The sequence below is a fragment of the Phyllobates terribilis genome, unplaced genomic scaffold (assembly GCF_046119375.1).
Source record: "Phyllobates terribilis strain yellow unplaced genomic scaffold, ASM4611937v1 Scaffold_2__4_contigs__length_985480577, whole genome shotgun sequence".
Taxonomy (NCBI): domain Eukaryota; kingdom Metazoa; phylum Chordata; class Amphibia; order Anura; family Dendrobatidae; genus Phyllobates; species Phyllobates terribilis.
This window is the reverse complement of record NW_027362762.1, coordinates 380,255,485-380,279,777: the sequence shown is the minus strand read 5'-3', so window position 1 is coordinate 380,279,777 and position 24,293 is coordinate 380,255,485. Positions and strand designations below refer to the sequence as shown.

At 45.1% G+C, this 24,293-nt stretch overlaps 1 protein-coding gene across 1 annotated transcript in view; it reads right to left on the bottom strand.

The window, feature by feature from the left end:
- LOC141252373 (interleukin-1 receptor-like 1) overlaps positions 1 to 16,192 on the bottom strand; it is a 60,741-nt gene extending 44,549 nt beyond the window's left edge. Inside the window, exons 1-3 of the mRNA XM_073670500.1 lie at positions 16,088 to 16,192; positions 2,334 to 2,386; positions 520 to 736 (exon numbers count right to left, since the gene is read on the bottom strand). Coding sequence (XP_073526601.1) covers positions 520 to 736; positions 2,334 to 2,379 — 263 coding nt within the window. The 5' untranslated portion in view covers positions 2,380 to 2,386; positions 16,088 to 16,192. The remainder of the gene's footprint in view (positions 1 to 519; positions 737 to 2,333; positions 2,387 to 16,087) is intronic.
- Between the last annotated feature and the right edge of the window lie 8,101 nt (positions 16,193 to 24,293).

The window sequence follows — 24,293 nt, the reverse complement described above, 5'->3', positions numbered from 1 at the left end:
AGCGGGGATGGGACTATTTGGATAGACAATGTTTTTTTTTATTTCATTATTTCTTTCCCATTTTTTATTTATTTACTTCTTTCTCATTTATTTAACATAGTTTGACCGGACAACCCCTTTAAGAAGACTTCTGGGTAGCATTTCAATATTTAAAGAGAAACCGTCATTTTTATTTTTATTCTATAAATCAATAGTACATGTGAAAATAAGAAACCTTGTAATAAATTTCATCAAAGAAATCTTCTTTTTGGTATGTGTATGTCTGATACCACTAATTTTTCACCAGTGATCAAATCTTGAGTCGCATAAAATTTTTGAATATGGTTTTTAACCATTTGAAATAAAAAATTGTAATTTTATAAAACTCTTTTGAACTCTAAGTTTTCTCCTGTCTAGTATATTTTTCATCATTTGGATCTCCATTCTACCTTTACTGGTGGTCTTAACACTTGTAAAGATTCAAATACAATTTACGTGAATGTGTATAATTTTTTTTACTGGAATAACAAGAAAACTTACATTAAAATGCAGAAATATATCCCAGTGTCATCAAAAGATGTTGGAAGAAACCATAGATTATTTCCGGTACTGTGTACACGGTCACTTTCATTTGAAGAAATCAGCTCAGAATGTGCTTGCCGATACCATGTGACATTGGCCTTAATTGACATATCGTTCGTGCATTGTATAACATATGCCTCGCCTTCATTTGCATCCATTATTACACTAGAAGAAACTGTAAAAGTAACATTAAAAATCCATTCATGCATGTCCTCTATGCAATACGTATGTTTTCTTCTATTTTCTAAATTGAGTAATATGATCAGAGGCAGAATGTCTCCTCCTGGTAGAGTTCTGACTGCCTTATTTTGTCTCTGCATGACAGTCCTAAACCATGGCAGCTGCAGGAAAAATTGTGGCTGCCTTTGTCTTTCCCCTCCACAGGATAGGTGATAGATTACTGGGGGTCCCACCGCAAGGACTCCAACTATTTCTGAGAGCAAGACTTTGAAGTACACCATCCTAACCAAATTGTCTTGGAGACTTATTAGTAGGATTGGTCAGCAATTTGGGATTGGTGTGGGGGTCGAAACCCGGCACTTCCACTAATCAGCTGATATCTGCTCGGCAGTGGTTGTCTATAAGCAGCATACGGAGAAGAACACTGCAGCTCCATATACTGTGTAGTGGCCACTGCTGCATAGTGTCGTTTATCTCCCATACACTTGAATAGGGCACTGATATATTAGTCCTGGACAACTTCTTTAATGAAGAGTCAGTCGAGCATGCACACCACCTCTATATTCTTTGTCAGATATAGTCTGTGCTGTACTCAGCTATCTCTGGCAGTCCCATAACCATTGAATAGAGTGGTGGTGCATACATTTTACCCCCAGTCCATTCCATTAAACGGGGTATTGCAGTGTCCCATTCTTGGGATTGGAGTGGTGGAACTTATAGCAATGAGCAAATTATCACCTATCCTATGGAGAAAAATATCCTTCTAACTTAGGACAACCCATTCAAAGGCGGTTTTTAGGGAGAATTGCTCATATTCTTCCTGCATTTTCCTAGTGTTTTTTATTTTGGATGCATCCTGCTCTAGATATGACATGTGCCGTCTGCCGTCACCGATTGATAGAGCTCCTTACATATTGATTTATACAGCAATTATTGAGCTCATTTTGAACCTTAAAAATCCAAATGGTAGAAGCTCCGACTCATGGCGGTTGCAGGCAGCAAATAGTTACCATGTCATGATAACCATTTTTCAGATTGAATCTGGCTCAGAAATCTGCCAAATAATGTTTTGCTTTTAAAACCTCCTGTAATCAGCTGGTATTGCTTGGAAAAAAACGTTGAAGGCCTTGTATGTAATACAGTATTACATGTCATTACAGACATTCAGTTAGTTGGAACTATGGGGAAATGAGATGATCAGCTATCTTACCAGGGAACTCCCCTCTATGACGTTCAAATTCAGCAGAAAGAAAAGGGCTGCATTCATAAGAAATCCCCTTTAATTCTAGGAAATTGAAGGTAGGCAATCATTCTGAAGCTCTTTGAAGTGGAGAAAAGGTCCATATAAAGACATATTATGAATTTCATCATTACAGAAATGTCGTCCTATTTAGATGGGTAAATAAATGTTTTATTTTTATGAATAATACTGAATGTACATTTCCATTCTAAGCCACCAGGCATCTCCTCATTGAGGGAGATTTAGCAATGCAGTACATTGGGAGACATGGGACCCAATCAATCACATTTATTCACCTGCTACATGTTCTACACAAAATTCACATGGTTTGCAAAGGCTGAGAAATACTTACAGGAAAATAAAGAGGCAAGTAGTACAAATCTGCAAAACAATTCCATGGCAAACCTAATAAAGACAGAAAAAACATGCAGTTTTATTCACGTTAATTAGTTATTACACTTTAGTTGTTGGGTACCAGCAATGTAAGCGAGCTGCTAAACCCCTTCATGCCATGGCCATTTTTTTTTTTCGTTTTTTCTTTCACTTTTTCCAATAGCCATAACTTTTTTATATTTCCGTAAATATAGCCGTATGAGGGCTTGTTCTTTTGCGGGACGAGTTGCACTTTTGAATGACACCATTGAATTTACCATATAGTGTTCTGGAAAATGGGAAAATAATTCCAGGTAAAAAAAGTGCAATTCCACAATTGTTTTTAGGGTTTTTTATTTACCTTGTTCACTATATGGTAAAACTGACTTGGCAATATGATTCCCCAGATCAGTATGAGTATGCTGATACCAAACATGTATAGTTTATTTTTTATTTAAGTGGTGAAAAAAAATTCTAAAATTTGTATGAAAAAAAGTTTTTGTGTTTGTCGCTATTTTCCGAGGCTCATGGTGTCTCCATATTTAAGGATCTGGGGCTGGGTGAGGGCTTATTTTTGGCGCCTTGAACTTTCATTTTTATTGATGCCCTTTTGGGGTAGATACAATGTTTTGATCGGCTCTTATTGCATTTTATTGCGTCAGAGGTCAAAAAAACACATAATTCCGTCGTTTTGATTTTTTTTCACATACGCTGTTTACCGATCTCCTTAATTGTTTTTATATTTTGATAGAGCGGACATTTCTGAATGCAGCAATACCAGATGTGTATTTTATTTTTTTTAATTGTTTTCTTTTTAATGAGGCATAAGGGGGGTGATTTGAACTTATGTGTTTTGTTATTTTTTTCATGCATTTAAAAACTTTTTTAAAATTTTTTATTTTATTTAATGGACACATTAGAAGGCTTGAAGATGCGATCATCTGATCGCTTGTGCTATACAAAGCAGTGATTCTCAGAAATCATGATCTCCTATGAATGCCAGTCACAAGCCGGCGTTCACAGGAAGATTCTGTGGCCCCCCAGGCTATCATGACAACCCATCGGCTTCCTGCGATCATGTGACAGGGACGCTAATGGGTGGGATTTACAACGTGCTTCCAGCCGGCACATGTTAAATCCCGCTGTCAGTTATTGAAAGCAGGATTTAACTGGTTAACAGGTGCGGGGGGCTCCGATCCCCCCACGGCTGTTAAAGGCACATGACAGCTGATTAAATCAGTTGCCATGTGCAGGAAAGATACGGACTCAAAGTGAGAGCTTGCATAAAAGACAGGTACCTATCCAGGGTTTTGTACCATTATACGACCTTTATTTCTTGTCATTTGCACTTTATGATATACATAGAAGATCTCTCTACAATTAAGAATATATGCGACCATATTCTAAAATTTGGGATGTGCACATAGCATATCCCTTTCTTTTGTGTATATCTGCTCTCAAGCATGTGCACGGTTGTTTTTATCTTGGCTTGGGATTTGTATTTGATGTCTGCGCTTAAGCATTTATACCTTCATTTGTGGCATGGATTTTAATGTTCAGTGTCCTGGTCCTTGAGCTTGACACGTAGACATAGGTATCCATTGGCCGCTGTGCATGCGTGATTATGCTTCCACCTAGCGTGGTACTCATTCAGAACAAACTTTATTCAAATGAACAATGCGCATGCGCAGTCTGTCTGTTCAGTGTAGCGCCGGCGTCCCTGCCCTCTGCTAGGCAGGGACGCTGTTCCCCTCATCTCTCTGCTCCGTGCCCGGCGTCCTCCTCCCGCTCTGCTGGCAGCGCGCGCTCCTTCCCGGCCACTGTGCTTAGGGCGCGCGCGCTCTCCCTCCCTCTTAAAGGGGCTGCGCGCGCCGTCCTAAGGAGTCCCCGGCCAATGGCCGGAGGACTTCACCATATATAAGGCACCTCCTCCAAAATGGAGGTGCCCGAGCAATGTTGTTGCACTGTTCACTACTCTGCTTCAGCCCTCAGGTCCCGTTGCCAGTTACCTGCCAGATTCCTGCCAGCTTGCTGTCTTATTCCTGCCTGATATTCTGCTACCTGCCTGCTAGCCTGAGGTCTGACGGTCTGCCTTACAACTCCTGTCAGTCTGTCTAAGGACCAGCTTGCCCACTCACCTGGGAGCGCACATCAACTACCTGCCTGCTTGCCTGAGGTCCGACGGTCTGCCTTCCAACTCTTGTCAGTCTGTCTATGGACCAGCTTGCCCGCTCACCTGGGAGCGCACATCTGCTACCTGCCTGCTAGCCTACCTGGAGGCTCCGCCGTCACGTGCTGTGACCACCTGCCTGTCCAGTGACTCCTGCCCGCTCACCTGGGAGCGCTCATCTGCTGCCTGTCTGCTAGCCTACCTGGAGGCTCTGCCGTCACATGCTGTGACCACCCGCCTGTCCAGAGACTTCTGCCCGCTCACCTGGGAGCGCTCATCTGCCGCCTGTCTGTGGGTCTTCCTGGAGGCTCCGCCGTCACATGCTGTGACCACCCGTTTATCCAGAGACTCTCGCCTGCTCACCTGGGAGCTCACGTCTACCATCAGCCGCCACAGGTCGTACCAACCCTTTACCCAGAGACTGCCCCGGTCACTTACCGTGACCATCTGCCCGTTCACCCAGAGACTGCCCCGGTCACTTGCCGTGACCATCTGCCCGTTCATCCAGAGACTGCCCCGGTCACTTGCCGTGACCTCCTGCCCGTTCTTCTAGAGACTGTCCCGGTCACCTGCTGTGACTGCCTGCCTGGTCGCCACCCGCTCCCTTACAAGGACCGCCCCCTTGTATAGTAGCTTAGAGGTTCCGCCTCCCAGACCCGTTACAGTTTGCTCGGGCCCATGGAACTCGGTGGCACCCAAGCTCCCTCGCTCTCGGACCTGAGTCATGAACTGTCCCGTCAGAGGTCCCAACAGGAGTCCATCCTGGGTCACCTGCGGAATGTCAATTCTCGCCTGGACACTCTGACTGCTCCGCCAGCAACCTCCGCCAGTGCCATGACTCGCAATCCGGCAGCTCCGCTGCCCACTAATACCATGGTATCCTACCCCGGACCCCGGCTTTCTGCACCTCCTCGCTTTGGAGGCGACTCCGCCCAGGCTCGGGGCTTCATAAATCAGTGCACCCTGCACTTTGAACTCCTGTCCCACCAGTTTAACTCCGACCGGACCAAAATTGCCTTCATCATGTCCCATCTCACCGGGGAGGCCCTGGCCTGGCTAAATCCTCTATGGGAGAGAGGAGACCCCCTGGTGTCCGACTTGCCTGCCTTTCTCACGGCTTTCCGGAAAGTCTTCGACGAACCCGGACGGAAGACCTCATCCGCATCATCACTGCTACGCCTCCGTCAGGGAAGTCTCACCGTGGGCCAATATGCCATACGGTTCCGTACCCTTGCCTCGGAGCTGGCCTGGGATAACGACGCTCTGGTATCCGTCTTCTGGGAGCGTCTGTCCGGCCGTATTAAAGATGAACTTGCCGGTCGGGACATTCCTACCACTCTCGATGACCTAATAACTCTTGCCACCCGGATTGACCTACGGTTCCAGGAGCGTGCCAAAGAGGTCACCCGTGAGAGGAGGTTTCCACGTCTAGCTCCTACTTTTCTGAAATCCGTCTCTCCCCAGGTACACTCTCCTGAGCCTATGCAGGTCGACCAGACCAAGATGGTCAAAACCCGTCAGGACTTACGCCGTGCCGAGGGGAGCTGCTTCTACTGTGGCAGTAAGGAGCACCGGATCCGTGCCTGCCCGGAGAGGTCGGGAAACGCCTGTGTCTAGGTTCGCCCAGAGAGGTCGACCTAGACAAGAATAAATCCTCTCCATCTCTGCTGCTGTCAGTCTCAATCTTCTGCGGGGAGAACCGTTATTTCGAACTAGCCCAACTTGACTCTGGAGCAGCCGGGAATCTTATTTCACAGTCCCTGGTAGAGAAATACCGCATCCCCACCAAACCTCTGGCTGTACCCTTGTCTGTTGCTGCCGTGGATGGGGGTCTCTTACCACGCCCCATCCAACTCATCACCGAATCCATTACTCTGCAGGTGGGAATGCTGCATTCTGAGAGTATCTCCTTTCATGTTCTGCCTGGACTCTCTCACGCCCTCTTGCTAGGTCTACCTTGGCTCCAGAGACATGCACCCGTGCTTGACTGGCAGACCGGAGAAGTCCTTCGCTGGGGACAGGACTGCCTTAAGACCTGTCTGGTTCCCGTCCATCCCGTCCGTCCTTCTCCTACCCCAGCTAATCTACCTGGACTTCTGATTCCTTATTGGTCTTATGCTGATGTCTTTAATAAAAAGGAGGCAGAGACACTACCCCCTCATAGACCATACGACTGCCCTATCGACCTGTTACCCGGTACTACTCCTCCCCGTGGGCGTATTTATCCATTATCCGCTGCTGAGACCCGGTCGATGTCCGAATATATTGAGGAGAATCTGGCCAGGGGATTCATCCGGAAATCTACCTCCCCGGCGGGAGCAGGCTTCTTTTTCGTCAAAAAGAAGGACGGCTCTCTCCGTCCCTGTATAGACCATAGAGGCCTTAACCAGATCACGGTGAAGAATAAGTACCCCCTTCCGCTCATTCCGGAGTTATTTGATCGTCTGAGGGGGGCTAGAATCTTCACCAAACTGGACCTCCGTGGGGCGTACAACCTGGTTCGTATCCGTCAGGGGGATGAATGGAAGACGGCATTCAACACCCGGGACGGCCACTATGAATATCTGGTAATGCCCTTTGGTCTCTGTAACGCTCCTGCCATCTTTCAAGAGTTGGTCAATGACATCTTCCGGGACCTTCTCTACTCCTGCGTAGTGGTGTACCTGGACGACATCTTGGTCTTCTCTCCGGATCTCCAGACTCACCGGAGGGACGTTCGTCAGGTCCTGCTCAGGCTCAGGCAGAATCACCTCTTCGCTAAATACAAGAACTGCCTCTTTGAGCAGACCTCGCTTCCGTTTTTGGGCTACATTATTTCTCAGACCGGCCTACGAATGGATCCAGAGAAACTGTCTGCCATCGAGAAATGGCCTCGACCGGAGGGGTTGAAGGCCATTCAGCGGTTCCTGGGCTTCGCCAACTACTACCGCCTCTTCATACCGCACTTCTCTTCCCGGACTGCCCCAATTTCCGCGCTCACCCGTAAGGGTACTAATCCCAAAGAGTGGCCGCCCGAAGCAGAGGAGGCCTTTCTTTCCTTAAAACAGGCCTTCTCTTCCGCCCCGGTGCTGCATCGCCCGGACGGCAACAAGCAGTTCTTCCTGGAAGTTGACGCCTCCTCCTCTGGAGCCGGAGCGGTACTTACTCAAAAATCATCTTCCGGGAGGATGGTAACTTGCGGCTTCTTCTCTAAACTCTTCTCCTCCTCAGAGCGCAATTATTCCATAGGAGACCGAGAGTTATTGGCCATCAAACTGGCATTGGAGGAGTGGCGTAAATAAAAAAATAAAAAAATATGACGTAGTGGTCATGGGAGATTTCAACTATCCAGACATTTGTTGGGAATCTCTCTCAAGTAAAACTAACAGGTCAAGCAAATTCTTATCCTCTCTTGCTGACAACTTTATCTTCCAAAAGGTAGGGGAGAAAACAAGGGGATCTGCTACTTTGGATCTAATCCTTATAAACAGGGAGGAAATGGTTGAGGAGGTAAAGGTGGCTGGGACCCTAGGAGGCAGCGATCATGCTATTATAAAATTTTGGATAACTAGAGGAGGAAGACATGTGAAGACTCAAACTTCAAGGTTAGATTTTAGAAAGGCAGATTTTAAGAGACTCAGAAAGAGAATAGGAGGGATCCAATGGCTGGATGTCCTTAAGGACAAAAATGTCCAGGAAGGATGGGAAATTTTTAAAAATGAGATTCTCAAAGCACAATCGTTAACAATCCCGAAAAGTAGGAAGAATGGGAAGCATTTAAGGAAACCAGGATGGATGAACACAGAACTTAAACACATGCTAAAAAGAAAGAAAGAAATGTTTATTAAATGGAAAGAGGGAGGCATATCTAAAGAAGATTATAATGCAGTCTGCAGATCCTGCAGGGCACGTATCAGGTTAGCTAAAGCTGACAATGAATTAAGGCTTGCAAGAGATGTCAAAAGCAATAAAAAAGGATTTTGGGGGTATGTCAAAAGTAAAAGAAAAGTCAAAGATGCTATACGATTTTTACAGGATGAAAATGGAGAAATGGTAAGAGAGGATGTTGAGAAGGCCGAACTTTTTAATTCCTATTTTGCATCTGTTTTCTCTCAGAAAGAAAATGTAACATCAACTGATCTTCACTGTCCTTTTAAAGGAATAGAGGAATCCAAGTTATCTGTAAACAGAAAGATTGTGAGGGAATATTTAGCTAACATAAATGAGTTCAAGTCACCAGGTCCAGATGAATTACACCCCAGAGTACTGAAGGAGATCGTAGAAGAAATTTTAGAACCACTCTCCATAATCTTTGAAAATTCTTGGAGAACAGGAGAAGTCCCAGAAGACTGGAGAAGAGCAAATGTTGTTCCTATCTTCAAAAAGGGGAAGAAGGTGGACCCAGGGAACTATAGGCCGGTGAGTCTGACTTCTATACCAGGAAAGATCTTTGAACAAATTATTAAACAACATGTATGTAAGTACATGGATAAGAATGAAGTGATTAACCAGAGTCAGCATGGGTTTGTAACTAACAAGTCATGTCAGACTAACTTAATTTCCTTCTATGACAGAATCACTGACTGGGTGGATCAGGGAAATGCTGTAGATATAGTATATCTTGACTTCAGCAAAGCATTTGACAAAGTATCTCACATCATCCTTATTGAAAAAATGACCAAGTATGCAATGGACCAGGCAACTGTTAGGTGGATTCATAACTGGCTTAGTGATCGGACTCAAAGGGTGGTTGTAAATGGCTTCACATCCAGCTGGATGAATGTCTCAAGTGGGGTACCACAGGGCTCCGTCCTGGGACCTGTATTGTTCAACATCTTTATCAATGATTTAGATGAAGGAATTGAGGGTAAACTGATTAAATTTGCTGATGACACAAAGCTAGGAGGGATAGCTAATACTAGAGAAGAGAGAGAGAGGATTCAAAAAGACCTAAATAAACTGGAGCAGTGGGCAGCAACCAACAGAATGGTTTTTAACAGGGAAAAATGCAAAGTACTACATCTGGGCAATAAAAATGAAAAAAGCATATACAGAATGGGAGGAATAGAGCTAAGCAACAGTACATGTGAAAAAGACTTAGGTATACTAATAGATCATAGACTGAACATGAGTCAACAGTGTGATGCAGCAGCAAAAAAGGCAAATACAATTCTGGGATGTATTAACAGAAGCATACAGTCTAGATCACGTGAAGTCATTATCGGTCTTTACTCCTCTTTGGTCAGACCTCATCTGGAATACTGTGTACAGTTTTGGGCACCACATTTTAAAAAAGACATAGACAAACTGGAGCAAGTTCAGAGAAGAGCGACCAGAATGGTGACTGGTCTGCAAACCATGTCCTATGAGGAACGGTTGCAGGATTTGGGAATGTTTATCTTGCAAAAAAGAAGACTGAGAGGAGACTTAATAGCTGTCTACAAATATGTCAAGGGCTGTCACATTGTAGAAGGATCATCTTTATTCTCATTTGCACAAGGAAAAACTCGAAGCAATGGGATGAAACTAAATGGGAGGAGACACAGATTAGATATTAGAAAAAACTTTTTGACAGTTAGGGTGATTAATGAGTGGAACAGGCTGCCACGAGAGGTGGTGAGTTCCCCTTCAATGGACGTCTTCAAACAGAGGCTGGACAGACATCTGTCTGAGATGATCTAGTGCAGGGTTCCCCAACTCCAGTCCTCAAGGCCCACCAACAGGTCATGTTTTCAGGATTTCCTTAGTATTGCACAGGTGATAATTCCATCATCAGCACAGGCAATAGTTACATCACCTGTGCAATACTAAGGAAATCCTGAAAACATGACCTGTTGGTGGGCCTTGAGGACTGGAGTTGGGGAACCCTGATCTAGTGAATCCTGCTTTGAGCAGGGGGTTGGACCAGATGACCCAGGAGGTCCCTTCCAACTCTACCATTCTATGATTCTATGATTCTATGATTCTATGTTACCTGCTCGAGGGGGCTCTTCACCCGGTAATAATTTACACTGTCCACAAGAACTTGGCTTACCTCCAGCATGCCCAGAGACTTAACCCGCGCCAAGCCCGGTGGTTCTTGTTTTTTGCTCGCTTTGATTTTGTTCTTCATTTTCGCCCGGCTGACAAAAACGTCAAGGCGGACGCCTTGTCTCGATCCTTTCTGGTGTCTGATCTCGAGGAAGATCCGAAACACATCATCGATCCCGCCAGAGTAATGCAGGTGGCTCCCGTGAGTCTAAATCGTCTCCCTCCCGGAAAGACGTTCGTATCAGTACCTGATCGGGAGAAGATCCTTCACTGGGGTCACTCGTCTAAACTGGCTGGCCACGCCGGTCAGAAAAAGACCCTCCAGCTTATTACCCGGCACTACTGGTGGCCTACCCTGCACAAGGACGTAATAGACTTTGTTTCTGCCTGTGTGTCCTGCGCCCGCAACAAGGTTCCGAGACATCTGCCAGCCGGTCACCTCCTTCCGCTTTCTGTACCTGCTGCCCCCTGGCAGCATATAGCAATGGACTTTATAACTGACCTCCCAGTCTCTGCCGGTTGTACGGTCATTTGGGTGGTCGCTGACCGCTTCTCCAAGATGGCTCATTTCGTTCCCCTGCCAGGCCTCCCGTCTGCACCCGAGCTAGCTAAAGACTTTATTCGTCACATCTTTCGTCTTCATGGCCTGCCCCTCCACATCGTGTCGGATCGTGGGGTACAGTTCACCTCACGCTTCTGGAGAGCCACTTGTAAACTGCTAGACGTCACCCTGGACTTCTCTTCCGCTTACCACCCACAGTCCAACCGTCAACTGGAGCAGATCAATCAGAACCTGACCAGTTACCTCCGGCACTTCGTTAATGCCCATCATTCAGACTGGGTGGATCTCCTACCATGGGCCGAGTTCTCTTATAACAGTCACGAGAGCGAATCCTCCTCCAAATCCCCGTTTTTTGTAGTCTTCGGTCAGCATCCTCGGATTCCTTTTCCTGTCTCCACCTCTGTGGACAACCCGGCTGCAGAATCTCTCGTTAGCAAATTTTCCTCCATTTGGGAGAGTACCCGATCCGCACTCCTTCAGTCGTCCGAACGGATGAAAAGACACGCTGACAAAAAACGCCTGGATCCTCCACAATTTCGTCCTGGAGATAAAGTCTGGCTCTCATCTAAATATGTCCGACTCAAGATACCTTCTTACAAGTTAGGGCCTCGGTTCATCGGTCCTCTGGAGGTCATCAGTCAGATCAACCCGGTGGCCTATAAATTGAAACTCCCGGCCAACTTACGGATCCCTAACTCCTTCCATGTATCTCTCCTCAAACCTGTGGTACTTAACTCTTTTTCCAAGTCTACAGGTACGCCTCCTGCTCCGGTTTCTGCTGAGGACGAGTTTGAGGTAGAGAACATTCTTGCCACCAAAAGGGTAAGAGGAAAGACCTTTTTTCTAGTAGATTGGAAGGGGTTTGGTCCTGAGGAGAGAACGTGGGAGCCCCGGGAGAACATCCATGCCCCGCTCATCCTTGCTAAATTTCTGTTTGGCCTAAAAAAGGGGGGGCCTAAAGGGGGGAGTACTGTAGCGCCTGCGTCCCTGCCCTCCGCTAGGCAGGGACGCTGTTCCCCTCACCTCTCTGCTCCGTGCCCGGCGTCCTCCTCCCGCTCTGCTGGCAGCGCGCGCTCCTTCCCGGCCACTGTGCTTAGGGCGCGCGCGCGCGCTCTCCCTCCCTCTTAAAGGGGCCGCGCGCGCCGTCCTAAGGAGTCCCCGGCCAATGGCCGGAGGACTTCACCATATATAAGGCACCTCCTCCAAAATGGAGGTGCCCGAGCAATGTTGTTGCACTGTTCACTACTCTGCTTCAGCCCTCAGGTCCCGTTGCCAGTTACCTGCCAGATACCTGCCAGATTCCTGCCAGCTTGCTGTCTTATTCCTGCCTGATATTCTGCTACCTGCCTGCTAGCCTGAGGTCCGACGGTCTGCCTTACAACTCCTGTCAGTGTGTCTAAGGACCAGCTTGCCCGCTCACCTGGGAGCGCACATCAACTACCTGCCTGCTTGCCTGAGGTCCGACGGTCTGCCTTCCAACTCTTGTCAGTCTGTCTATGGACCAGCTTGCCCGCTCACCTGGGAGCGCACATCTGCTACCTGCCTGCTAGCCTACCTGGAGGCTCCGCCGTCGCGTGCTGTGACCACCTGCCTGTCCAGTGACTCCTGCCCGCTCACCTGGGAGCGCTCATCTGCTGCCTGTCTGCTAGCCTACCTGGAGGCTCTGCCGTCACGTGCTGTGACCACCCGCCTGTCCAGAGACTTCTGCCCGCTCACCTGGGAGCGCTCATCTGCCGCCTGTCTGTGGGTCTTCCTGGAGGCTCCGCCGTCACATGCTGTGACCACCCGTTTATCCAGAGACTCTCGCCTGCTCACCTGGGAGCTCAGGTCTACCATCAGCCGCCACAGGTCGTACCAACCCTTTACCCAGAGACTGCCCCGGTCACTTACCGTGACCATCTGCCCGTTCACCCAGAGACTGCCCCGGTCACTTGCCGTGACCATCTGCCCGTTCATCCAGAGACTGCCCCGGTCACTTGCCGTGACCTCCTGCCCGTTCTTCTAGAGACTGTCCCGGTCACCTGCTGTGACTGCCTGCCTGGTCGCCACCCGCTCCCTTACAAGGACCGCCCCCTTGTATAGTAGCTCAGAGGTTCCGCCTCCCAGACCCGTTACATTCAGCAACACTTTACTCACTTTGATCACACAAAGCTTCATTGGTGCAATTGCTGACGCTCTGTCTTCAGCTGGTAAGGCTTTCATAATTAATTACCTGATAAATGTATATATATATATATATATATATATATATATATATATATCTAGGACACATCGCATTATTGCATTACCCCTGAAGAAGCCACAATGTCGGTGGCAATACCTGTGGGGATTTTCCCACCTCCACTACCTGTTTTAACCTTTCATGTATAAGCATTATTTCTGAACAGCCAGGATTGTCTGTGGCTTTCATTTTCCCAGATTGTGCCAGTAGTATACTGTATATATCTTAGATAACCTTTGATCCTTATATCTTTTGATATTTAGGCAGGTCATGTTTTGACACTGATTTGTGTATTGACACATTTTTTCTGCTGCACTATTGCTGTTGCACATCTATGATTATTGATTTATTACTTTGATCTAAGGGATACTACTTGTGGTATTTTACCTTGCACTTTAATTTTATACATAGGTTTAATCGACAGTTATGGTTTATCATCCACAGAAGGTATTTTTGACATTAGCTTTACCATGAGCAAGTCAATAATCATGTTCTCGTGATTCACATTTTTTTTAAATTGTTTTTAATGATGTGTGTTTTGTCTATTTTCTATCTAATCAATAAATATTAGCTAATTTGAAGTGATTCCCTATTTGGGATGTCTCTTTTCTCCTTTGTATCTTGATTTAGTTTGACATGCTTTGGGTTGATCCCTTATATATATTGTTTGGTGGTGCCCTCTGTGTTTTTTCGTGAGAGGGAGACGACCGAGCAGATAGTAAGACCCAGCAGAGAAAGGAGAAAGCTGTAAGAAAAGTGAATAACAGTCAGGATAGAAATAGTGAGAGAGCGAAGGAAGAAGTGTCGCCTGGGCCTGGGTCAGGAAGCCTAGCGGGACGGTTCGACAGCCTGTAAGGTAACAGAAAGGAATGGGAAGGTGATGTAAGATGAAGAGAAAATGCCCTGTGTGGAAGTCTAGAGGCGTCAGTAGAAAAGGAAGCTGAGTAGCCACCATATTGGCACAGAAAATTCTCCTACGGAGAAAAGGACGTGGAGCCGCAGGTTGGAGTTTAGGACTGTTGCTTACTGGACTGTAGCGACATTATTGAGAATGAGAGAAGACTCCGAAATTGTGTGCTGAGCTGTGCTAAGAGTAGAGGAAGTAACCAAGGAAGATCAAAATGTTCAGTACACCACTGGATGAATTCCTTGAGGGGAGCAGTTTCCAAAATGGGGTCACTTATGAGGGGTTTCTGCTGTTTTGGCATGTCAGGGTCTCTGCAAATGCGACATAGCATTCACAATCTATTCCAGACAAATTTACACTCCAAAAATAAAACAGCACTCTTGCATTTCTGAGCCCTGCCATGTGTCCAAACAGCAGTTTTTGACCATATATGGGGTAGTATCGTGTTAGGGTCAAATTGTGTAACAAATTCTGGGGCCCATTTTATCCTATTATCCATTGTGAAAATTACAAATTTGGGGCTAAAACAACATTTTAGTGTAAAAAAAATTATTTTCATTTTCACATCTACATTTTAAAAAGTTCCTTAACCACCTGTGGGCTCGACATGCTCAACACAGACCTAGATGAATTTCTTGATGGGTCTAGTTTCTACAATGGGGTCACTTGTGGGGGTTTCTGCTGTTCTGGTACCTCAGGGGCTCTGCAAATAAAACATGGTGTCTGCAATCTATCCAGCCAAATTTACATTCTAAATAACAAATGTCTCTTGTTCCCTTCTGAGCCCTGCAGTGTGTCCAAACTTTTTGACTACATGTGAGATATCGACACACTCAGAAGAAAGTGGGTTACACCCTTGGATAAAATCCTTGAGGGGTGTAGTTTCCAAAATGGGGTCACTTTTGGGGGGCTTCTGCGGTTTAGGCACTTTAGGGGCACTGCAAATGCGACATGGTGTCCGCAATCTTTTTCAGACAAATTTTTGTTCTAATATTCAAATGGTGCTCATTCCCTTCTGAGCCCTGCCGTTTGTCCAAATTAAGGTTTCTGGCCACACGTAGGCTATCAGCATGCTCAGAAGAAAACAGGTGACAAAATTTGGGGTCCATTTTGTCGTGCTATTCCTGGTAAAAGTGAAAAATTTGGAGCTAAAGCAACATTTTAGAGGACAAATTACAATTTATTTATTTTTCATTCCACTTTGCATTAATTCCTGTGTAGCACTTGAAGGGATAAAAAAAAAATTCTGACAACAGTTTTGAAGTATTTGAGTACTTCTGGGGAGTTTCCAAAATATAGGACCCTCAAAGTCCATTTAAATATGAATAAGTCCCTAAAGAAACAGGTTTTGTAAATGTCTTGAAAAAATATGGAATTGCTGCTCAACTTTTTACCCTTCTAAAATCCTAACAAAATAATGTTCGAAAAATGATTGTAATATAAAGTAGACATATGGGAAATGTTCTTTATTAATTATTTTGTACAACATGAATAACTGGTTTAAAGATGTAAAAATGTAAATATTTTCACAAATAAATGCAAAACTTATCAACCTATATTTACCACTAACATAAAGTACAGTCTCATAATCACTGGGACATGTTGAAACATTCCAGAGTTACTACCACATGAAGTGACACTGGTCAGATTTAAAATATGTGGCCTGGTCATTAAGGTCAAAATTGGCTCGGGGTTAAACATAAAATTGAGCATGTCACAGAAAATAAATAAATTAAACATTGCTGTAATACATAGAAACTATTAATGACGTAAAAGATAAAATTATGTCATTCTAAACATCAAGTGTTAAACATTTAAAAAAGCATTGGAGACATAAGTATATAATGATAGATCGGAAAACGTACCTGTCCAATAGCTATCACATTCAGTACTGCTACATTACATAAACTGTGCTGATGTCTGAGATCAGTGAGAAATGACTTTTATGTTGCCATACGTGTTCTTCTTTTGTTATCAGATGTAGATGTTAGATTATAGATTTCCATCATGTGCAGTAGAACCGTTTCACTGAAAACATTACGTGGAAATACTTTAGTGTGGTTATGCTTGAAGTCATCTTCAGTGATGGGCTCTAGGCTTAGGACATTTCCGCATTTAGGGACGTTTTAATATTGTGAAAGACGTTTTAAATGTATGTGAGAATAAAGCTTTACCACGCTTAGGCCTTATTCTTACATCAGGGTATTTTTCCCGTACCATACATGAAAAAAACTGTCTCATTTTCATCAGTGTTTTAGATCTAATTTTCATTAGTGTTTGGTCAGTTTGCCGTTTTTTACCATTAGCGTTTCATCAGTGATTTTCACGAACAAAATAAAAAAATTTTGCAAAGCTTCTCCTCCACTTTGCAATGTTATAAACGGACAGCACATGGACTACACACACATAGCATCCGTGTGCTGTCCATGGTTTTTACGGACCCATAGATTATATGGGTGATTTTGATCGTTTGACTTGGATCAAAATCCATCATTCGATAAAATCCGACATGTATCATTGATTTTGTCATAGACACAAAACAAACATGGACATGTGACCAGCCCCATAGATGACAATAGGTACATGTTGTATCACTTGAAAAAAAACTACAGATAAAACACATACATGAACAATGAACTTGCGAATGAGGCCTTATTCGAAAGTTCAACAACTTAATAGTTACTTTTGTGTCTCAATTCTAGAACATTTTCATGATATTGGTTTGCTGTCAGTGAATTGTAAGGATGGTGGACCACTGCGGTCACATTCCTACTCCTGAAGACACCAATCACCTCTGTATGATGTAAAGTGTTATGTGAATTGTGTCTTGTGCCTTATGTAAATATTATGTAATGGCAATTGTATGGTATTGTGGTGTTTGCCTGTATAATGTTTAGTGTGTAGTTGACGATAGGGTGATTTTAGAGTTAATGCTTGGGCAGGGCCGATTTTAGACAAAGAGGGGCCCTGAGCAAAATTTTAAAGTAGCCCCCAAATACTAACATATTGCATCATCACACTCAAACATTTCGGTTGTATTTGCATGCGCTGAGTTTAGACCGTTAAATGAGCACGATTGACAATATTATAGTCGTTCTGTGCTTGTTTACCAGGCTCTTTATGACGCGCCTCCTTGGCCGTGGGGTACTTGGTGCCAGGCCGGTCGTTACTAGGGGAGATGTTACAGTGGCGGTGACTTAGGCTGTGACCCAGGGCGGTCAGTCCAAAGGGGAATATTTACAGGGGATTTATAGTTTTTATATACAGTTCGTGACCCCACCAGTGGTATGCGGCTATGTGGAGCCGCCGCTGCGGAGCAGGTCCTCTGGAGCTGTTGTTAATGCAGCAGAGTTGGTTTAGCTCTCCACAGGCAGAGCTTAGCTCCAGGGCAGTGTAGATGTTGTTGTTATGAAGTAGCACTCGGGGTGCAGTGTGGTGCAGGGAGTGATGGCGCAGCAGCAATAACTGACAGATACGGTGGGGTGCAGTCTTCAGGGTTTTACTCACGGTTTTCAGACTCCAAGTTACCAGGGCCAGGGTAACCTCCCACGTCGTCCTGTGCTTACTCAGGGAGGGGTTCAGCCAACCCTCAGGTACCTCCAGAGTACATAGCGGGACCCCCTTCTGTGTGTTCCTTCTGGCCATCTCCCTGCACCTCACACCTAATGTCCCAATCCAGTGACCGCGGACCTTGTCGGGCGACGTCTTCTCTGTCCCCTGGGTCCTCTATGGCTACCTTCTTGGTGAGACAGATGTGGATTGTGGCTGCAGCACCTGAAATACTACAGCCTCCAGTTTCCTAGTTGAGACTTGAAGAACTCTGCTAGTTTAGGGACCGGTCCCCTCTGTGCGACCTGACCCCTCCACCATCTGGCAGATTCGGGCGTACGGATGACCTCCAGCACTTCCCGTACCCCTGGGGTCCCTTCCATGTTCCTGGAGCCTTTCTCCTGCTCCTCTCCTCCTCAGTCTGTCCTGGGCCTCTCCTCAGGCCCTCCTCCTGAGCAGAGCTCCTACAGAGCTCCTGCTCCTCTCACTGTCCTCCTCTGACTGACTGGCTGAACTCTTCACACACCCAAGATGGCTTCCCAATTTATATCACTTCTTCCAATGCTCCCCTGATTTACTTCCTCCACCCACACCCACTACATGGTTCCCCCTCACTTTGGTTCCCCCCACTCCAGCCAGGGACAGGGCTCAGCAGAAAGCGCGACACATCTTGCCCTTTCTGCTGGTCTGGAGTAGTGTAGTGTTGTATGCAGGTGTTAGGGTCCCGGGCTGTACTCCTTCCTTACCTGAGAGTGAGATACCACACCTCTGGATGAGATGCAGTACCTCTGTGGCGACTGAACCCTCAGGGGCGCCACATTTACACTGACGAAGAATGATGGGCACAGAACAATCACTAATAGATCAATCTGTCCTCAAACAGTATCATGTTATCAGCAGTATATCCTCAGTTTACACCGGGCGATGTGCTGCAGAGAACAAGGATTTTTGTTCCACCATAAATAATCCAATCACCTGATGAACATTTTACTTGTTCATTGGACGACTGCTGACATGTTCACACCTATGAACTCTCGTCTGCGATGCCGGTACTTATAAATGTGGATACTACATAGCCACACAGCATGTGACACACACATATGTATATAAACACATACAGTCATGGCCGCAAGTTTTGATACCCTTGAAATTGTTCCAGAAAATGAAGTATTTCTCTTAGAATATTATTGCAATTACAAATTTTGTTATAGACATGTTTATTTCCTTTGTGTGTATTGGAACAACCCAAAGAACCAGAGAAAAACAGGCAAATTGGACATAATTTCACACTAAACCCCAAAAATGGGCCGGACAAAATTGTTGGCAACTTCAACTTAATATTTGGTTGCACACCCTTTGGAATAAATCACTGCAATCAATCACTTCCTATAATCATCAACAAGCTTCTTACACCTCAACTGGAATTTTGGACCACTCTTATTTTGCAAACTGCTCCAGGTCTCTCATATGTCTTAGGACACAAACCCAGCATTCTGACACTGGGCACAACATTGCAACCCAAAATCTTTTGGTAATCTTTAGATTTCATGATGACTTCCACACAGTCAAGGCACCCAGTGCTGGAGGCAGCTAAAGCAACCCCAAAACATCTTTGAACCTCCACCATATTTGACTGTAGGTACTGTGTTCTTTTCTTTGTAGGCCTCATTCTGATTTTGGTAAACAGTAGAATGATGTGGTTTTCCAAAAAGCTCTGTCTTGGTCTCATCTGTCCACAGGACTCTTTCCCAGAAGGATTTTGGCTTACTCATGTACATTTTGGCAAACTGCAGTCTAGCATTTTATGTCTCTGTGTCAGCAGTGTGGTCCTCCTGGCTCTTCTGTCATAGCTTTAAATTTCATTCAAATGTCAATGTGTAGTTTGCAGTGACACTTATGCACCTTGAGCCTGCAGAACAGCTTAAATTTCTTTGGAACTTGATTAGGGCTGCTTATCCACCATCCAGACTATCCTGGGTTGCAGCCTTTCATCAATATTTCTCTGCCATTCATATCCAGGGAGATTAGCTACAATGCCTTTGGTTGTAAAGTTCTTGATTATGTTGCGCACTGTGGACAAAGGTACATCAAGATTTCTGGAGATGGACTCGTAACCTTGAGATTGTTGATATTTTTCAAAAATGTTGTCTCTGGACAGTCCTCTTCTCTCTGTTCTCCTTGCTTAGTGTGGCACACGTACACACACAATACAAAGATTGAGTCATCTTCTCTTTCTATCTGGTTTTAGGTGTGATTTTCACATTGCCCACACCTGTTACTTGTCACAGGTGAGTTTGAACAAGCATGTTTGAAACAAAGTTGATTACACACAATTTTGGAAAGATACCAACAATTTTGTTTGGCCCATTCTTGGGGTTCAGTGTGAAATTATGTCAAATTTGCCTTTAGAGACTCACCACAAGACAGGAGGGGGCCCGAGAGGTAGGGCAGGGTGTCACCGAAGGCTACAGAGTTAAAAGGTCGTGCCCCAACGCGCGCTTCGCCTGGGAGCACAAGGGGCTTTCTCATGAGGCGCTCTTGTAGTGAGTCTCTATGGGTATTATTAATTTCTATTGTAACCCTAATGTTGGTGCATACTTCCTACTGAGGCTGATAATCTTACCCAGATATAGTAACTCATACACATATATATTTACCTGTGTCATCCATATTGGATATATTGGGGCCCCTTGTATATGGGCATGGTGTCGCTTGACCTGATCCATTTTTCCCATGTCTTGTTGTTTCTACTATGTACTTTACACTATTGTCATTTTAATAAAAATATTTTCTAATAAAATCTATTTTATGCCATAAATACTCATGTTTCTCCTTTATGATAATTTACTAAACTAGATGCTAAAATAGTTGCTTAACTTGAGGTTTGTCTCCACCAACTATCACTGGTCTTTAACAGTATTGGTTTTCTCATATACGCTAAATAGACACTTTGTGCCCACTAGGCTTCAAGCCCTGGGTGCACCTGCAGCCCCTGCAGCCACTATAGTTATGCCATTTTGCTGACACCAGTGGGAGAATCTTTGATATTAGCTTTCATCAGCTTGTAAAATTCTGTTTTATAGGAAGTGTAATCAGATATAGATTTTAAAGATTGCAGATTTTCGTTAGTATATAAAACCATTTAACTTTAAGTACTGCATCATCATCAGCAAGAACTAGGTGTAGCATTTAGATAATATGTCAGTGTAAAAGGGGTCTTATTGTTGTAGGTTAATAATGTTGGAGGAGTTGTGCTGGGCTGGATGGGGTCTAAGGCATAATGTTTCTCCTTGTAGAGAGTGACATGACAAGCCTGGCATGTCGAGTGAGGAGACTTAAAAGCCATGCATGCTTTTCTGGGAAATTAAATATGCAAATTGTCTCTTCAGAGAGGAACAGGACTGGAACTCTAGCGCCACCTATTGAAAGCTGCGGTTCTAAACGTCAATATTGATTATTCAACAAGCTTTGCCATATGCTCTGGCTCATTTTTTTTGGTTTTGGTGTAGTTTTTTGTACTTTGTATAAACAAGGGCATGGTTCCCTTTTTTGGGGTTATTTATTTTGTATATATAGCATTCCACAGGCATGTTCCGAACAGTCAGCACTCAGGTCCTGCTCTGCCCTTATCTAGTTTTATGTCTACTGACACATAGTGAGGTGAACTACAGTAGTTAGGTACTGTCCTGATTGGGTACACCTTGTCGTGGTGGGATGGCTTTTAAGTTTTTTTGATCAAAACAATATTAACTAAGTACCCTATGTTGTTTACATGTACTATTAGTATTTATTTGCTTACTACAGGGTATTTGCTCATTTTGTTTTTTTCTTAGGCTCTACTAGTCACTCTATGTGACCACTGACTGCCAAACCGTGACAGTGTATGACTGCCCTGTATCCCCATGGGGTGGACAGTCTCATAACCATATGTATGCGATTTGCATAGTTGTGGTCCCGTGCCAATTAGTCCTACCCAGATTCTCTCATTAGAAGAGCACAGAAAGAAACACAAGAATCTAGTTGGCATGTGACCGCAACTATGCAAATCGCATACATATGGTCATGTGACTGCCATCCAAATGGGGAATACATGAAATTGTGACAATCTACGATCCAGTCATGATTTGGCGGTCTACATTCACATAGAGATACTGCAGAGTTTTCTTGTGAGGTCAAAGAACCCCTTTACAACCCTCCATGTCAGACAAAAACTGTGACTATGCCTTCCTAATATACAGTCACCATACGTAGTGCCCTCCTTACTTTCCCCAATATAAAAGTTCATATGACCAACAAACTACAAGTACCACAAGGACCTCTGCACAGCTAAGGTTTCTTCCTTCTTCTTAAACATATGTTTCAGTGTAGTGCAATGTAAAGCAAAATTCACACCATAAGCCTCTTCAATATACTCATCATATTAAAACATGACTATTTCAACTCCATAATGCTTTTCAGTTCATCAAGTGCACATAAAATATAATACTGACTTTCTCAACCATCGGATCGAGACCATTGTGGAAAATCTGAACCAGCCTCTCCATTGCCATGGGATGGATCAGCACATATGATGCTGGCAGGGTATCCATTCCTGCTTTGCTTTCCCTGCATGAGTCTAAAAGGGTTTTCAGCCAAAATTTGAAAGCAGCTATTTTTTATCACTTGGAGGGTTATACAGTATATACTCTGGGTAAGATTTATTAACTAAAATGCCCCAGAATTTTGCCTCATCTAAAGTGAGGGTGTTTGAAGAGACTGGTGCAAAAATGGTCTAAAAGCAAACCAACTAATTGTATATGCATACAACAACTTTTACAGTCAGATGCAGCTTGAAAAGCCTACCAAAATACACTCAAAAGAATGAACATTTGTCTCTATAAGTATGACTTGCATTTTCCTCTCTGAAGACACTCTGTACTGTACATTGCAAGTCAATGTGAAAGTTCCAAGGATGCCTTTTTTACATTGTTTTTACTTAAAAAAATACTGCAGGTTTGTTTCTTCATTATTCAATGGAGGTAAAAAAAAAACAACTGGAAAACTACAGTAAAAAAGATGTCACAAAAACCATGGAAAAACTCTTGAAAAAAATGCTGTTGGCCAAAGCAGTTTGTAAAACGCACAGAAATGACCAAATAATTGACACAAATGACACTTCAGGAGAAAAACTCCAGAGTTTCCTGAAGTGTCTTCTGCTTGAAAAACTTGGCGTGTGTTATGCACACGCCCGGGCTAAGCGGCGTGTGCGTGTGATTGGTAGTGATTCCACTGGACCGTGCCGGAGAGTGAATGCCTGGAGGGGCGTGACTAAGTATTCACCCGATCCGACCAGGGTCGCACGACGGCATACGACGCCAGTGCACCAAGGAGGAACCGAGCAGAGGGACCAGGTGCTACTCCAGGACAGACCCCGGACACGGCTGTTGACCCACACAGGGGAATACAGGAACAGGCTGGTAGGCTGGCACACAGACTGGAGGGTATAGGCAGGCACGACTGGTATGCAGGCAGGCGGGTATGCAGGCAGGGGGGTAAAGGCAAGCACAGCTAGAGTGCAGACAGGGAGGCACTAGCAGGTAGGAACACAGGCGGGATAGGACCCAGTACACACCGGGACTCAGAAACAATACAGGCAGAGGGTTACAGGCAAGCACAGCTAGAGTGCAGACAAGGCTGAGCAGGGAGGACAGGGCTCTGTTCACACGGAACAGACAGGAAGGGAAAGACAGAGCCAGATACTCACACAGTACTTGCAGAGACAACAAGCAGGAGTTAGGTACGAGTTCAGACTCTGCAGAAAAAGGAAGGGAACGGACATAGAGGCAAAACAGGTAAAGGACAGGAGAGAGTTCAGACTGGAACTGAGTGTACGGAGGAGACCGACACTGCAGAGGGATACAGGAGCGGGTCTGGGAATACGGCCCCCAGAGAGGCGGAACGAACAGGCAAGGAGCGTGTTCAGACAGGACAGACCAGACACAGGAGCGGGTCTAGGAAATCGGCCACTAGAAGGCGAGAGGAACAGGCTAGGAGCGTGTTCAGACAGGACAGACAAGAGAACACAGAAAGGAGTCAGTTCAGACACGGGAGCTGATACCGCAAAGCAGGAGACATACAGGACTCAGTTCAGACACGGGAGCTGATACCGCAAAGCAGGAGACATACAGGACTCAGTTCAGACACGGGAGCTGATACCGCAAAGCAGGAGACATACAGGACTCAGTTCAGACACGGGAACTGATACAAAAAGCAGGAGACAAGAGATGGGACCTGGCACCTTCAGAGTGCAAGCACACACTGAAGGAAACACTATGCTCAGGCAGGGATAGAAGGGAGCTGCTGAGCTATATACCAAGTGACAGACAGCAATAGGCTGAGGACGCACAAGGGGTGTGACCCACAGCAGGTACAAAAGGCAGGAAGTGATCGGGCGCCGCCCTTAAGCAGCAGAAACAGACACAAACAGACAGCATGGAGGGAAGCCAGAGAGACATTCTGGACAGGAGATCAAGTGCGCCCTCT